The 14,917-nt window shown below is 44.1% G+C and overlaps 1 protein-coding gene across 2 annotated transcripts in view; it reads left to right on the plus strand.

Annotated features, from left to right (window-relative positions):
- The window catches only part of mmp24 (matrix metallopeptidase 24), a 72,321-nt gene that overhangs the window by 28,547 nt on the left and 28,857 nt on the right, over positions 1 to 14,917 (plus strand). The window contains exons 2-5 of one of the 2 annotated variants that reach the window (XM_026166541.2): positions 169 to 317; positions 2,219 to 2,335; positions 11,155 to 11,254; positions 12,567 to 12,771. In XM_026166541.2, the coding sequence (XP_026022326.1) occupies positions 169 to 317; positions 2,219 to 2,335; positions 11,155 to 11,254; positions 12,567 to 12,771 (571 nt within the window). Of the gene's footprint in view, positions 1 to 168; positions 318 to 2,218; positions 2,336 to 6,776; positions 6,977 to 11,154; positions 11,255 to 12,566; positions 12,772 to 14,917 lie in introns of those variants that run through there. The other variant, XM_026166543.2, reaches the window with a different exon arrangement.

The raw sequence follows: 14,917 nt of genomic DNA on the forward strand, positions 1-14,917 counted from the left end.
TACCACAGCTTTCTATTGTGCATATGGACTCTAGAGAAGTCTATGATGTATGTTTAATATGTTTCTATAATTGGGAATTAAGAAGGATCTACAGTAAGTCTGTTGTGGCTCTACTGTCTAGCAGGTTAGTCCTGTGTAACCGACCTCTTCTGTCCGTGTTTCTCTCAGACGTGGCTGAAGAACTACGGCTACCTGCTGCCTCACGACGTTCGGACATCAGACCTGCGGCAGGAGAAGGCCATGCAGTCTGCCGTGGCCGCCATGCAGCGCTTCTACGGCATCCCTGTGACGGGAGTGTTGGATGAGACGACTATCGAGTGAGTAATCGGGACGTTTCCGTAAAAGTGGGAAAGGCAGGGCACTCCTCGTGCAGGCGGGGACCGTTGCATCATGAAGGGCATGTGGTGTAACATCTTGGCCAAACCAAACATGCGTATCATAAAAAATGAGATTTCCATACCAGATCAGTCGGAGGTAGATTTAATAGCCTTCGGTGCTGTTGGAAAATCTGCTACTGTTGGTCAAACACGAAGGACGAGGAAAGGGGGGAAGGCGTGTTCACAGGCAGCGAGAGAGAAATCTGACAATCCCGTTAGTCAGTTTACATCTCTTGGCACTATCATGATCATGTGTATTCAATAATCAGTAAATATTGTATTAATACTTTAAATAACTGTGTAAATGTTCCTTTTGTATGGCTAACACACAAACGACACACACTGTATTAAACTACATGATATTATTTCTTTGCAACTTTGCTCATTTCTCAATAAGTGAATCTTTATTTTTATTCACAGTCCAAAAAAATACTTTGGTTAATCTGGGTTTTGGTGCTCCTCACTTCATCCTCTACCTGAAACAAAACAGTAGCTCCTGCGCCTTTAAGGCTCTGCTCCATGAAAGCCTGCTGTGTTCTGATTGGCCAGCTTCCAGAAGCCTACTGAGGGGCAGCACCCACTGCCTGTGAGCTATGCTTCTTGACTTTGGTGTGTCTGTAGCAGTGATCTCCAAACGATGGACCACACTTACATTTACCGTTGAATATTTCCACTTAAGAAGAAACAGAGAAGCTTCATTTTCTGATCGCTAACGTGACCACCCACCAGTGTGACCAGTTTAAAGTGTTACACTCTTCTGTTTTTGCTAACCTGAGCGTCTCTAGCTGCTCTGCATTTACTAGCTTGTCTCTGACGGCGTCCGCCTGCTGTTTGCTGCTGAGCGCGTCGTCTGAAGCTGTTCTTCAGATGTTTTTGAAGCGTCTGAAACAACGCTGTGAAAACGATACGACTGAAGCAGAATGTAAAGCGTGAGCCAGAAATTCAAAACAATGATTTAAAGAATCCGAGGAGCTCTGCGAAGCTGAGCGTTGACCCCCTTTTGACATTTCACAGACACTTAATCCACCCAGAAGCAATCAGCCTCACTGCTTTCAATTTAAATGTGCTTCCTCTGCTTCAGCACACAAACTGCTCTCCACAAGTGAATCTGCTTCCTGTGGGTGCTGCTCATCCTCACATCATCTTCAACAGTCTGCTTTTTAAAATGTTTTAGCAGAAATCTAATGGCTGTCTTTATGTTCCAAGAGTTCTTTGGAAGATCGTGCATCTCCATTAAACTCAGAGATTATCAGTCTTATCACTCCCCGATATTCAGTGATCAGCTCTAAATGTTACAGAGTTAAAGCGCTGAGCAGCACGAGAGGCGGGTGCCTAAAAGTCACCAACACTCTCCCAGCTCGATAACTTCTTCCAAACGTCCTCTACACTTAACATCAGCATAAAAACTATCTCAGCACACTTGGTTGCCCCCTGTTGATAACAGTTTTAGATCAATTCTGTAGTTTCATTACCAAAAGTACTTTTAAATGGCCTCACAGTTTACACGTAGTTTACATCAACATGTGAAAGCACCCAGGTTCAGGCGTCCAGTGAAATCGATTCTTGTGTCAAAGCAAATATGTGAAACTGCCGGCTGTGGTGCGCTGCTTTGGTGAATAATGAACAGCTAAGAGAAACTAAAAATGGCTCTGATGATTAGCAGACATGAGATCGTTTAGTTGGTCCTGTAACTGCAAATGCAAAACTAATTCATAACCATCTCCAGCTGTGTCTCCCCTAAAAACAAAGCTGCTTGGAATAAACACGGTTCACTGAAATTGTTGTTCAGCTGAAACCACCCAGTCTGTGCCAAAACACTAACATGTTGCTGTTGTGTTCAGGTGGATGAGGAGACCTCGCTGTGGCGTCCCAGATCATCCTCACACCAGCCGGCGGCAGAGGAACAAACGCTACGCGCTGACGGGACAGAAGTGGAGAGATAAAAGGATCTCGTACAGGTGTGCATACCTGACTTCATTTTCCATAATGAGCTCTAAGATGGCAGTAACTGAGCGCTCTGAGCTAACATGGCTATTAAAGAGGCCGACACATGTTAATGGGATGCTGAGTGAGTGTTTCTTTTTCTTAATTCTCTGTTTCCATCTTCATCCTCCCTCTTTCTCTCCCAGCCTGGGCTTAATGTAAATCAGCTGCGTCCCAGGGTACCCTGAACACATCACGTATCCATACATTACATCCACCCACCCACATCTCTCCGTCTTTATTTCTTTATGGACGTACGGTAAAACCCTCGGCTGTGTGATCCAACCAGCAGCTCGGCCGTGTAATGTGGGTCTAATGCAGATTAGAGCCATCCCACGGGACTCTGAACGCATCCCAGCTCCTGCCCACTTTTTCTCTCTCCCGTCTCTCTCTTTGTCTTCTACTTTAGTTCTCTCTGCTTCTTGTTCCCCGACTGCGTGTCTCTCAAATTCAAATCCAGCTTCAGTGCCACGAATCAAACTGAAACAGTACTTGTGTATTTCCACAGTTTCTTGGTAAAAATGACCAACAGTAAGTAAACACTGCTGCCCTGAACGCCTCAAATTCAAATTCAAATTCAAATTTTATTTGTCACGTACACAGTCATACACAGTACGATATGCAGTGAAATGCTTGGACAACTGCTCGTGACCTAAAGAAAACAAAAAAAGAAAAGGCTATGAATAAGATAGGAAATAAATATGAAAAATTAAAAAGGGTAAATTTAACTAGGAAGGAATAAAATATAAATTAAGGTTAAAAATGAAATAACTGTACAACACAAATTAGAATGAAGGGTAAATTTAACTGGGAAGAATAAGATAAAATATATAAATTAAAGTTGAAAATAAAATAACTGTACAACAAAATACACAATATAGAACTATATAAGAATGTATGAAGAAATATAAATAAATATATACACAATAACAGCAGCTGTACAAGTATTAACCGGAAATGAAGAATATAATGTCCAGTGTTGTGCGATCCACATTATGTCTTGTAACGCTGAAAACTAACTTAAAAAACAAAGACAAAGAAAAAGTGGTCGGAGCAGTCGTGACGGCAGCCGACCTCACCGGCGCCATCTTGTTCTTCCTCGTTTCCATTCTCTGTTTCTAGTTTCCGCTCTGGGGACCAAAAATCCTTTTTTAGGGAACTTTAACTGTTTGTGGCTGTTTTTAATAAACTGCCTCGTCGTAACTGTTAAAAGCAAAATGTTCCTTATTGAATGGGGCTGTGGTTAGTTTGTATTTGTGTATTTATCAGGGGCCACGAGAGGAGAAGCATAGCACCAGGTTTAGCTTGTCGTGGAGGCCAGCAACAGTTAGTGTCTCGTTCTCTCTCGTTGAGCTCATTTAGTGTTCAGCATTCACTGTTATCTGCTACGACTTTCCAAATACTCCAGAACTCTGTGGTTCTGCTCGATGAGCGGCACTTGTGAGTCCAGGATGAACCTTTTTTCCCTCTCTTGTTTCAGTAGAAAGGGTTTCTGCAGAGCTTTAATGCAGTCCTTCCTGTAAGTCTCAGTGACATCACAGCATCCTCCATTTTGATTTGAAGTGTGATGCGAGCAGCAGCCTCCTGATAGCTCCACCTTCATCCACCACGAGTTCCCTTTCGGTATCTCTTTGTAGAAATCCTTGTTTCTCTGTCATTTTCCAGCACCTCTGTGTGAACATTATTTATATCTCTGGTTGGTTTTGTCGTATCGTGTGTTCTCGTTTCCTTCTGGTTAAACTCATCGTCTCTGCTTTTCTTCCTCTCGCTGAAATTTTCCACGTCTTTGTTTAATTCTGTTCTTCTCCTGCTTCAACATCTGAGATCAAACAGTTTCTTATTTAGATGTTTGAATCCCCTTTCAGCCTCCTCTTGCTTTTCCTCCACCCCCGTCTCTCCACACCATCCCACTCAGAGTTTTATAGGTCTAATGTAAATTACGCAGCTCCCGCGAGACTCTGGGCCCATCCCAGTTCTGCTGCTTTACTGGGATCCACTCTACAACGTTACATAAAACCCACAGCGTGCGATCGGCGCTATCCGGTTACCCCTTACTGCATCTGAGTCTCCTCGGGCCTCCTCGTGTTTCACCTGTTATCTGCTGTCGCATTCTCGCAGTGTTGTCTTCAGCTCGGCTGCCGTCGCTCGAGCCGTTTGCTCCAATCATTTCTAACTCGATTGTTCTTCTTCCGAGGCACCGGCCCATCTCCAGAGCCAGACCAGCCTCCTCCTCTTCCACTCACACTCTGTGATATGGAGCCAGTGTTTAGGCTGGTTGTGCTCCATCATTTACGGTCCATGCAGTATTCATGTTCACCTGCCAAGCTGCGCTTCGGGCCACCTTACTGTCACATCCAGGATCCTTTGCATGAATTATGGGCGTACCTCTGGTTCACTGAAAGTGCAGGAGCTGAGCTTAAGCTTCCAATGCTTCATTAACTGGAACCGGAGAAACTATGAATGATCTTTGCAGCTCTGCAGGTTGAATGTGAGCAGCCCTTTGCTAAAACCCGAGTATCACGAACTCGTTTTCATTCGGACTGCAGAACGTTTCCATCCCACACACAGAATTACAGGATAGTTTCTCTGAAGGAGACAAAACTGCTCTTAAAATCTGTGTTGAGAAGAACGATGAAGAAGCTAACGCTGGTTACAGGTCTGTCTGTTCCAGAGAGATTCTGGTTTGCAGCCCTTTGAATGTGAGAAATGAACTGAGCGGTTCCAGACTCATTTGTATTTATGCATTGATCTGAAGATGTCAGGCTGACTGAGCCACTGTAGCAGGAATTTTAGCTCAGATTAAACTGTAAGATGTTCCAAGCACTTAGTGAGATTTTACTCTTCATTGTAGCTAAAAAGCAAATGTTATTTATCCAGGGTCAAATCACAACAACACTCACCTCAAGGTGCTTCATATTGTAAGGTCGACCCTACAATAACACATACAGAGAAAAACCCAACAATCATATGACCCCCTATGAGCAGCACTTTGGCGACAGTGGGAAGGAAAAACTCCCTTTTAACAGGAAGAAACCTCCGACAGAACCAGGCTCAGGGAGGGGCGGGGCCATCTGCTGTGATTGGTTGGGGTGAGAGAAGGAAGACAGGATAAAGACATGCTGTGGACGAGAGACAGAGATTAATAATAAACGCTAAAGGTTTAGATTTAAGGCGGTGAATCATCCAGAGGAGCTGCTTTTGGAAACTCAGCATACGTGTACATCTACACAACAACTCCAGAGAGTAGCAGCAGCTCCCACACAGTGTGCTCCTAACCTTATTTTGCTCTGTGTGTATCCAACACATACCCGGCTCACATGCTGCATCAAAACAATACGATCTGAAGGTGGTTGCCGTTCAGTGCGCTTACCTGAGTGACAGCGATGAGCTCAGACAGGAGGATTTTTTCTGCCTCTGCTCTGCATTAAGAGGAATTTCAGGGCTGCATGTAATCACACCCGCTGTTCGATACTGTAGCTGCAGGATTATGCAACTGCGCATCTCCAAGTGAAAATTTCCAGTAAAGCCTCCGTGCAGAAGGCAGATATTAAGAAGAATCGAGAAGGCTGGAAAGAAGAAGAAAATACAAGTGAAGGCCAAAGCAAGTTGAGAGAGCACTCAGAAGAATGATGTTTCCCCTTTTATGCCGATGCCTCTGCAACTAAGCAAATTCATTAAAAGTCAATCAAAGGACAGAAACAAAAGAAGAGAATAACTGCATTTAGAGCTGCTCCGACTGAGCTCAGCGATGGATTGCGATCAGATAAAGATGTTAAAGCTCCTCTAAAGGACGAATCCCTTCAGCCGTGTAGAAATTTGTGTTCTTTGTGAAGCATTTCCATAAATTCTGATCCGTATATTAGTGAAGTATCCAGACAGCTGCTGAAACCTTTTCCATGAACTTTGATCCAGACGGTGAATTCCCAGATTCACGTGACTCTTCCCTGACATGCAACTTATTAAATAATTCAGAATTCAACATGTGGTCAGACGTTTGGTGTGATTTCGCATTATGGATTCTTTTCTCATTCTCTTGTGGTGCTTTGTTGGTTATTGTTATTATTATAACAAGAGATTAGTTCTTAGGTTTGTGTTTAGTGTAGGTTTAGTTCTGTGTCTAGTCTGCGTCTTTGTGTAATGGTTTCTTGTTTCCTGTTTTATTGTGAAAGTCCGTGTCTTATTTTGCCTCCCTTGGCTCGTGTCGTCAATCACTTCCAGCTGTGTTCCCCACCTGTGTGTAATCTCAGTGTTCTTCTGTGTGTATTTAGTCGTGTCTTCTTTTGTTGTAGTCGCTGGTCCGTCTGCTTATCTCCTGTGAATCAGCTGTGTGTGTGTCTGCTATCAACCGTCATGTGCTTCCGGTCACCCTTGTTCGTGTTCATGTTTAGTAGTTTAGTTTTTTCCAGTATAGTTTAGCTTTAGTTCTGTTTGCCATCTTCTACTTGTGTCTCATTTTTATAATAAAACTCCTTCGCACCTCAACGAGTGCCTGCTTGGACCCTCCTTTACTTTCCTCCACACGGCTCATCCCTTTCACTGTGACATAAAATGTTTTCGCAGCACACATATTCATGCTCCATTCAGGATTTATCCTCCTCACTTTGCACCATCAGCAGGTAGATATTAAATTATTCCAAATGAAAATCATTTTTGTGCCTAATCTTCTCTTTGGTGTTTGCAAATTGTGCTAAAGCTAAGCTAACTAGCTAAAATTATTTTACCTGGTTCAGTAACTTGCATCGTCCTGCAGCTAATGCTAATGCTAATGCTCGCCTACGTCTTAAAAATGTTGTGGATGATGGAGGAAAGTATTGGCTGTAGGAAAGAAATATGTTAAGGATATGTTTAAAATAGAGGCTGTAAACACAGATGATTTCAGAGTGGACATGCAGTACTATGCAGATGCCTCATTCCTTTATATCCTGCTGGTAAAACAGGAATGTCTTTAAGTATATTTGGGAATAGCTCTCCAGGCATTCTGAGGGACATCCAAAGCTCTCCTTTGGGTGTTTCAGCTTCTGCTTCAGGAGTGTTGAGGTCCGGGCTCTGTGGAGGCCAATCCATGGCTGACAGTGTTCCACTGTGTGTTTTATATAAAGCTATGCTTTTATGGCACAGGCCGTGTGTTTGGGATCATTGTCATGTTGAAAAATGAAGCTGGTGCCAATCAGATGTTTCCAGATGTTTCTGCATGGTGGATAAAAATCTGATGTTACGGTTCTGTGTTTATAATTCATTAGTTGTCCAGCGCCACTGGCTGACAGGGCGCCCAAACCGTGAGCCGTGAGAGAGCCCCCACCCTGTGGGAAGAAATTGTTAATTGGAAACGATAGTGACCTGTCAGCATTGTCAATTTGGGTTTTTCCCTTTTAAGGATTCAGTTTCCGATTCTCCAAAGAACTCCTGGAGTCATCTCCTCTGATTTCCTCTTTTTCTCGCCCATTACCTGAAATCTGTGCAGCACATTTCATTATCTAAATGCATTAAATGTGTGAGACTACAGTGTCTGCATATCCAACCGAGTGCTAGACGTGTGTGTGTGTGTGTGTGTGTGTGTGTGTGTGTGTGTGTGTGTGTGTGTGTGTGTGTGTGTGTGTGTCAGACAGTATACCATCTGTGTGTTTTGGCCACAGGTCATTTGGCCAGTTTCACTGCTGTAACGTTACACACCATTTACTCAAATCAGACAACTGCTACCTGGCTGTCTGTCTGACACACACACACACACACACACACACACACACACACACACACACACACACACACACACACACTAATCACCAGGCTTTAGGGTGGGAGTTGGATTTATAAATAAACTTCGTAGAGGATTTGCAGGCACAGTTATGAAATGCAGTAAAATCTCCTCAGATGTGCTTCTGTCCACTTCAAACAGATCTTATATGATATTATCATGTTGTTGCACTAATAGAGCTGCAACTAATGATTATTTTTAATATTGATTAATCAACTGCACCTTTAAATGTTGGTCAAAAAACTCCAAGAACCAAGAGAAACGAGATGTTTGCTCGTCATGTTTGGAGATTACCTTGAAGAATTATTACTGAGTCGTTAAAATGATTTCTTGGATCAGCTGATCGTTGATTCTCTTTCATGTGTTCAAAGAGCAGCTCACTTCAGCTCCAGCACAACGATCCAGGTTGATCTTGTTTTGTTTTCTGATCTGGTTTCAGTGAAGATGAACTTTATGTAACTCGCAGTGAGCTGCTGTCACAGCCGTCACTGTCCACACGATTCATTTCCTGTTATCTGACCTCATTTTGAATTCCTTCTGAACACCAAACCAAAAAATGAAGAAGCACAAACTTTGCTATAATATAGGTTTATTAATGATGTTTCCAAATGACGTGATTCTGATGACATATTGCAGATGATCAGTCAGTAAAATTCCAGTTGTTTGAGTTTTCATACATTAACCTGATGGAGGAGGCCCCATCTGTGCAGGCTGCTGCGTACACGATAGCTGAAGCTTATCAGGTGTGGGCTGCAGGGGCAGGACGTACCTGTCCCCGGCCGCCGCCTCCTGTCACCACTCGCAGTTTGTTCTCAAGGTTTTTCAGGTTTGTTGGAGTTTAATTCTAATATATTCTCGTTGATGAGAAGGTTCTCTCAGTCTGGGTGTTATGTCTGTTTTGATTTCTATAGATTTCCTTAATCCTTTGAGTCTGTTTGTATTAGAGTTTGCTGGTCCTTGGTGTTCCCTCTGGATCTCGTTGCCCTCCTGTTTCCCTGATTAGTCCATAGTCCAGTCTTCCCTTCAGTTTGGATTGTGCATGTGTTTGTGTGTCCCTTGTGTTTCTACGATTTTATTAAATTCGATGACATGTTAAATAATCCAAGTCAAGTTTTCCAGGCTTCTAGTTTTGTGTCTTTGTGTTTTTTCCAGTCTTTAATCTTCGGTTTCCTCCTGTGTGACCTTTGGGTGTGTTTTAGATCTTTTTGTCTTCCCTTTGCTGGATTTGTTTGCTTCACTCACTGATTACTTGTGTGTGACCTCTGCCTGGATAAAGGACTTGGATTTTACTGTCTGCCTCCAGTGCGTTCTCTTTCTCGTGTTCCTCACTCATAACCTTTTCAGCGTGGGTGGCCTGCTGGTTGGACACGCCCAAAACATACCAACAAGGAGGTGTTTGGGTGCAGCCACAGCAGATACTGAAGCACTGAGGTGGATCCTGTCCATGTGAAATATGAAGCACAGCTTAAAGCTCCTCCTGAATCTCTAACGAGGCGCCCACACACCTGTGACAGGAAGCTCATTTCTGCTCCATCTTATTCTTTCAGTCGCTACCCACAGATCGTGCTCACGGGTGGGCGTGGCAACGTAGCTAGCTGACAGCTTCGTGCTCACGTCTCTCTGTACTACAGCCTCGCTGTCACAGCAAACCAGTCTGCACTGCCCGACACACGGACGAAGACCCAGAGATACCTGAACTCCTCCACTTGGGGTAGCAACTAATTGTGAATCCAAAGAATTGCCGCCCCATGAAGCTCCACCCTAACGTGGTGTGTGGTTCTGACCCAAGCAGCTACGTTGCTGAGGGCATCTTTCCCCTGGTTGGATCTCCCAAGGTATTTAGGCTTTGGAGAGGGAACAGGGATTCGTGATGACTCCCCATCGTGGAGTCAGGATTCAGGTGGAGGCCCATCAGCTGTAGGAGAAGCTCTCTGGATCCTGTTTATGGAGTAGATGGGGGTCAAAGGGCATTAGTCCAGTTTTGAGGGGCTTGTTTGGTTTGAGGGACGTGCCAGCGAAGCACCATAGCATGACTCATGACCAGCTGCATTCAGCGGTGAAATAAACTCGTTTTTGGCGTCTCATCGAGTCTCGATCGGCATCTGTCTTCTAGATCGTTGGAGACGTTTTTTTATTCACTCCATCACAGCTCACAACAACTTTTAATCCATTTCCAGGGACTACCTGTAAAGTGCTATAAACATTTCTATTTCTTTGCCAGCTGGACTTATTTTTCTCACATCAGGAAGCTGCTGTGCTCATGAATGAATGTTGAGTTACAGCAACTGTGTAAATGTGCTGATATTTATTTCCATAATGCATGTTTCTGGTCGGGAACAAAGCCTTTGCTCCCCCGTCGAGAGACAGATTGTGTGAAATGAACTCAGCCGCCTGCTTTGCTGTTTTATCCCGCCGTGTTTTTTCCTTGCTCTCCCTCTCCTGTCCTGGCTTTTCTTTTCCATCCTCCACCCTCTCTGCCTCTGCCAATTACTCCCATCTGTCCTCTAACGCTCCCTCGCTCCTCGACTCACTCTCCCGTCTCCTCCGACAGTGTTGGAAGGTGACAGCAAAGGTTTAAAACGCTGCTTTTAAAGACGCTACATGAAAGTGTTTCCAGTGACAGTGAAGTGAGTGATAAAACATGTAATGATATACCTCCCATCCTCTCTCTCGCAGCAGCAGAGTAGCTATGGGTGGCACATCGTCTCCTGCAATTACTCTATAATGACCTTTCTGCCTCGTTCGTCTCTTCCAGCCGAACACGCATCAGCCGTCGTGCCAACCGCGCTGCTCGTTGACTCACACTGAATCCTAATCCGCTGATTTCACTAAAGCGTGTACAGGTCTGGATCTTTGCATCAACAAAGACACTTTTTATTGTCGTTGTTGTTTTAGCCGATGCTTCCTTGCACATGTTGTGTTCTCACAGGTTTTACAGGCAACGCAATCATCACAGCCGCACTCACTGACCTCTGCTCACCTCACAGTGAATGTGGGAACACGCTGTTTATTTGAACTGTGGCGTCTTTTTCTTTCTCGCAGCATATCCAACTTCACCCCCAAAGTTGGAGAGAAGGACACCCAGAGAGCGATTCGACAAGCCTTCAATGTGTGGCAGGCCGTCACGCCGCTCTCCTTCCAGGTGAGACGTCCAGATACACGCCTGAGTCATACAGGTCGAAAGCTGGAACATATGTAGCGCCCGATCACAACAGTCGCCTCGAGGCACTTAATGCTGTAAGAGAACGAGAAATTTGCTTTGGACAGAGAGGTTACATCGCACACACACACTGCACTCCTCCATGTAACCTTTAAAAAAAGCTAAATATTACATCGATTAATGGGGAGTTTTTTATTATTCTAAACCAGTTCTTCTCATGCTCTGTGTTCATTAATCATCTCGATACTATACAGTACAATAACAGAGAAAACCCAACATCAGACGACCCCTTGTGCACAAGCACTTGGCAACAGTGGGAAAGAAAAACTCCTTTAACAGGAAGAAACCTCCAGAAGAACCAGGCGTCCGTCTGCTGTCGGTGGTGACGGGAGGAAGACGGGACAAAACATACACTGTGGAAGAGACACAATGACTAATAATAACTAATGATTAAATGCAGAGAGTTGTACATGGTGAGTGAAGAAGAAACACTCAGTGCATCATGGGAATCCAGCCCTAACTATATGCTTTAGCAAAAAGGAAAGTTTGAAGCCTAATCTTGAAAGTAGAGATCGTGTCTGTCTCCCAAACAACGGAAAATATGTCAGTAAATTCTAAACACCACAGCAGACACAATAACATACAGGTGAAACAAGAGCTGCTATTATGACTCTTTCCATCAATCGATAGTTTGGTTTCTGGATCAGGTTCACCTTTCTCCAGTGCACAAGGAGCAGAAGATCCTTCGACGCTGTAATAAACAGAAGAGCTTCGTAGTGCTTTGGTTTGCGACCTTCAGCAGTGTCGTCGTGGCCTCGAGGTGAAACCCACTGATCGAGCACTCGAGCTGTTCTAGCAATCAGTGAATAACCTGTGATATTATCGTCTGGTTTATAATCTGTGTTGCTCACTGTGGCGTCATGGCTGGGTATAAAAACACGTACCCGTAGGTAGCTTTAGTCCAGCTGCTGAAAACAGCTGTTCAGCTGAAACAGATGTGCAGAAATCCTGTTGTTTATCAGCCCAGAAGACGTTTCAGTGAAGGAAGATGTCTTTGAGCACGGACGGCTGATTCCCCCATTTTTGGACACACCACAGCGAAACGTATGTTGTTAAAAGAGTAAACCTCTGATTACAGTCACTGTCATTTTTATATGAAATAAGTATCTGTTGGTGTGCAGTAGAAGTCAGGCCGTCGTTTCTGAGGAGGAAGCCTGAACGAGCGCGTGAAACTCACAGTATTTTTAATCTTCTGAAATATTGATTCCTTGTTTGTTCCTCTGATCCCGCTCAGGAGGTGCCGTACTCGGAGATCAAGAACGAGGGCAAAGAGGCTGACATCATGATCTTCTTCGCCTCTGGTTTCCACGGTGACAGCTCCCCGTTCGACGGAGAGGGGGGCTTCCTGGCCCACGCTTACTTCCCCGGCGCCGGCATCGGAGGAGACACGCACTTTGACTCCGATGAGCCCTGGACGCTTGGCAACGCCAACCACGACGGTTAGCCGAGTCTTTGCCTCTTTGACCTTGGCGCTCGCGCCGATTCCGCTGAAACATGCTGAGCGACGGTTATGAAACACCAGCTAATGGATTAAATTATCATTTATTTTCTTCACTAACTTTTGCAAATTAAATTCCTCGAATGCGAAGATGTCCTCAGTCGTCGGCGCCGTATCTCTGAGCACTGCTCTGTTTAGTCACTGGATGAAAAGTGGAGGCCAAAACACACTTCACTTTGTAGTTTTCTTCTTCTTCTACTATCTCACTTTGACAAATGACTTGTGCCAGATTCCCTCTGCTTGAATAACTAACGTGTTGACAGAGAGAGAGCGAGACGCGGGGAGGGCGCACTGATAGAGCGGGAGAAGGAATCTGGTTTGAAAGATTAGCACAAACGAGAATTAGCTCTGACAGAGAAGCTCTGCGTTCCCACATTACAGCCCGAGTTTCTTTTTTTCTCTTTCAGGCTGAAATAAGCATCCAAGGACACGTCCACGCTTTCATTTTAATGAAGACTTTTATTCAGACGCACGTATAAACGTAGCAAACCACTGATTCTCCTCCTGCAGGCACTGTTTCTGCAGACAGCAGGGGTCTGAACATCAAATGATTAAACATAAAGAATAGATGGGAGGCGGCTGTGGCTCAGGTGGAAGAGCGGATCAATTGCGAGGTTTGTGGTTTGATCCTCAGCTCGACCTGTTTATAAGATGGTGATGCAGAACAGCTGCCCCTGATGCACGAAACAGCTAAACAAACCAAGTCTATTTAAATGTTTTAGACGCTGTCCAGCATTCAAAGAAAATGGCTTTTTACTTTATCTTAGATTACAGTGTGCTTATAGCATGTGGCTCGCGTTACCCACTGACTGCATATGAAAGATGGGTTATTGTGGGGGTGTTGGCATTATCTGCTCAGGTTCTCTAACTTGATTAGTTTCACAGTGAAATTAGCTGTAAAGATCAAAGCTGCATTCTGTGTCAGGCTGAAAACATATTTCTGAGGTAACTTTGGACATTTTTACACGGAGGTCTGTGGAAACTGACACTCAGGACCCGCCAGCCTCAACTGGACATTAGAGAAACTGCTCAGATTCAGTTATGAGCCTGCACTGAAATCGTATCATATGTCTTTAAATTCAGAAAAACATCAAAGAAACTCAAAAGTGCACCAAAGGAAATAAACTCAGACACAGAAAAAAGTGCAAAGAAACAAAATGAGTTCGAAGAGATACAAAATGATCCAATCGAGATATAAAACAAACGCTGAGAGACAGAAAAGATTTTTGTGCCTCTTTAACATCATAACTATAAAGATGTAATTAAAGAACAACCATAAAGAGATTAGAAAGAGATCAGAGATGTTAATGTGACTGCGTCCTTGAGCAACACATTGATCCCCAAATGTGCCCAGATGGTAAGACCAGCTCCTTGTGTGGTCGCTCTTTGCTGTCACTGTGCTGATGGCTAATTAAGAGCCAAGGATGGGAAGTGCCTTGAATAAAAGCTTTGAGACGCCGGCTTCACTTTTAATCCCCGGAGTTTGATTTCTACCCAAACTGTGTTATTTCCCGAACCTCAACCAAGGAGGTGCTTAAACTTGAACCAACAGCGAGTGAAGAAGAAAAGCGTCTTACAACTAAGACGTCAGCATTTTAAAGAGATAAGGTTGGACATTTGATTGTTTTTGTTGTTTTTAAATGAGTGAATGCAGTAGTTAGGCAAAATTAATATGAAACTGGTAGCTTCTACCCCCAGAAACTTAACCAGATTCACACAAACACTGACTGTTTAACTGTGGCAACTAAACTATTGTAACAACGTTGGCTTTTACGTGTAACAGTGCTTCAATGATCAGTTTCAAACCTGTGATGGAGGTAGAGAGCAGTCGAGCCGGCCGTGAAAATGCACCAGGTTTTTACATAAAATGGTAAAATTATTGATTAATCGCTGAATCTTCTCTCAGCATGTGTCTGTGTGGTCACAGGTCCTCTCTGCACGTCCTCAAAAAGCCTCTTTATCTCTAAAATCCCTCCACACACACACACACACACACACACGCAGTAATTGAAAGATTAGAGACGAGATAGTGAGACGGGGAAGTTCTCAGACTCTGTGAAAACTAATTCACGGTATCAGCTTCTGAA

This window comes from Astatotilapia calliptera, chromosome 5 (genome assembly GCF_964374335.1).
Source record: "Astatotilapia calliptera chromosome 5, fAstCal68.1, whole genome shotgun sequence".
Lineage (NCBI taxonomy): Eukaryota > Metazoa > Chordata > Actinopteri > Cichliformes > Cichlidae > Astatotilapia > Astatotilapia calliptera.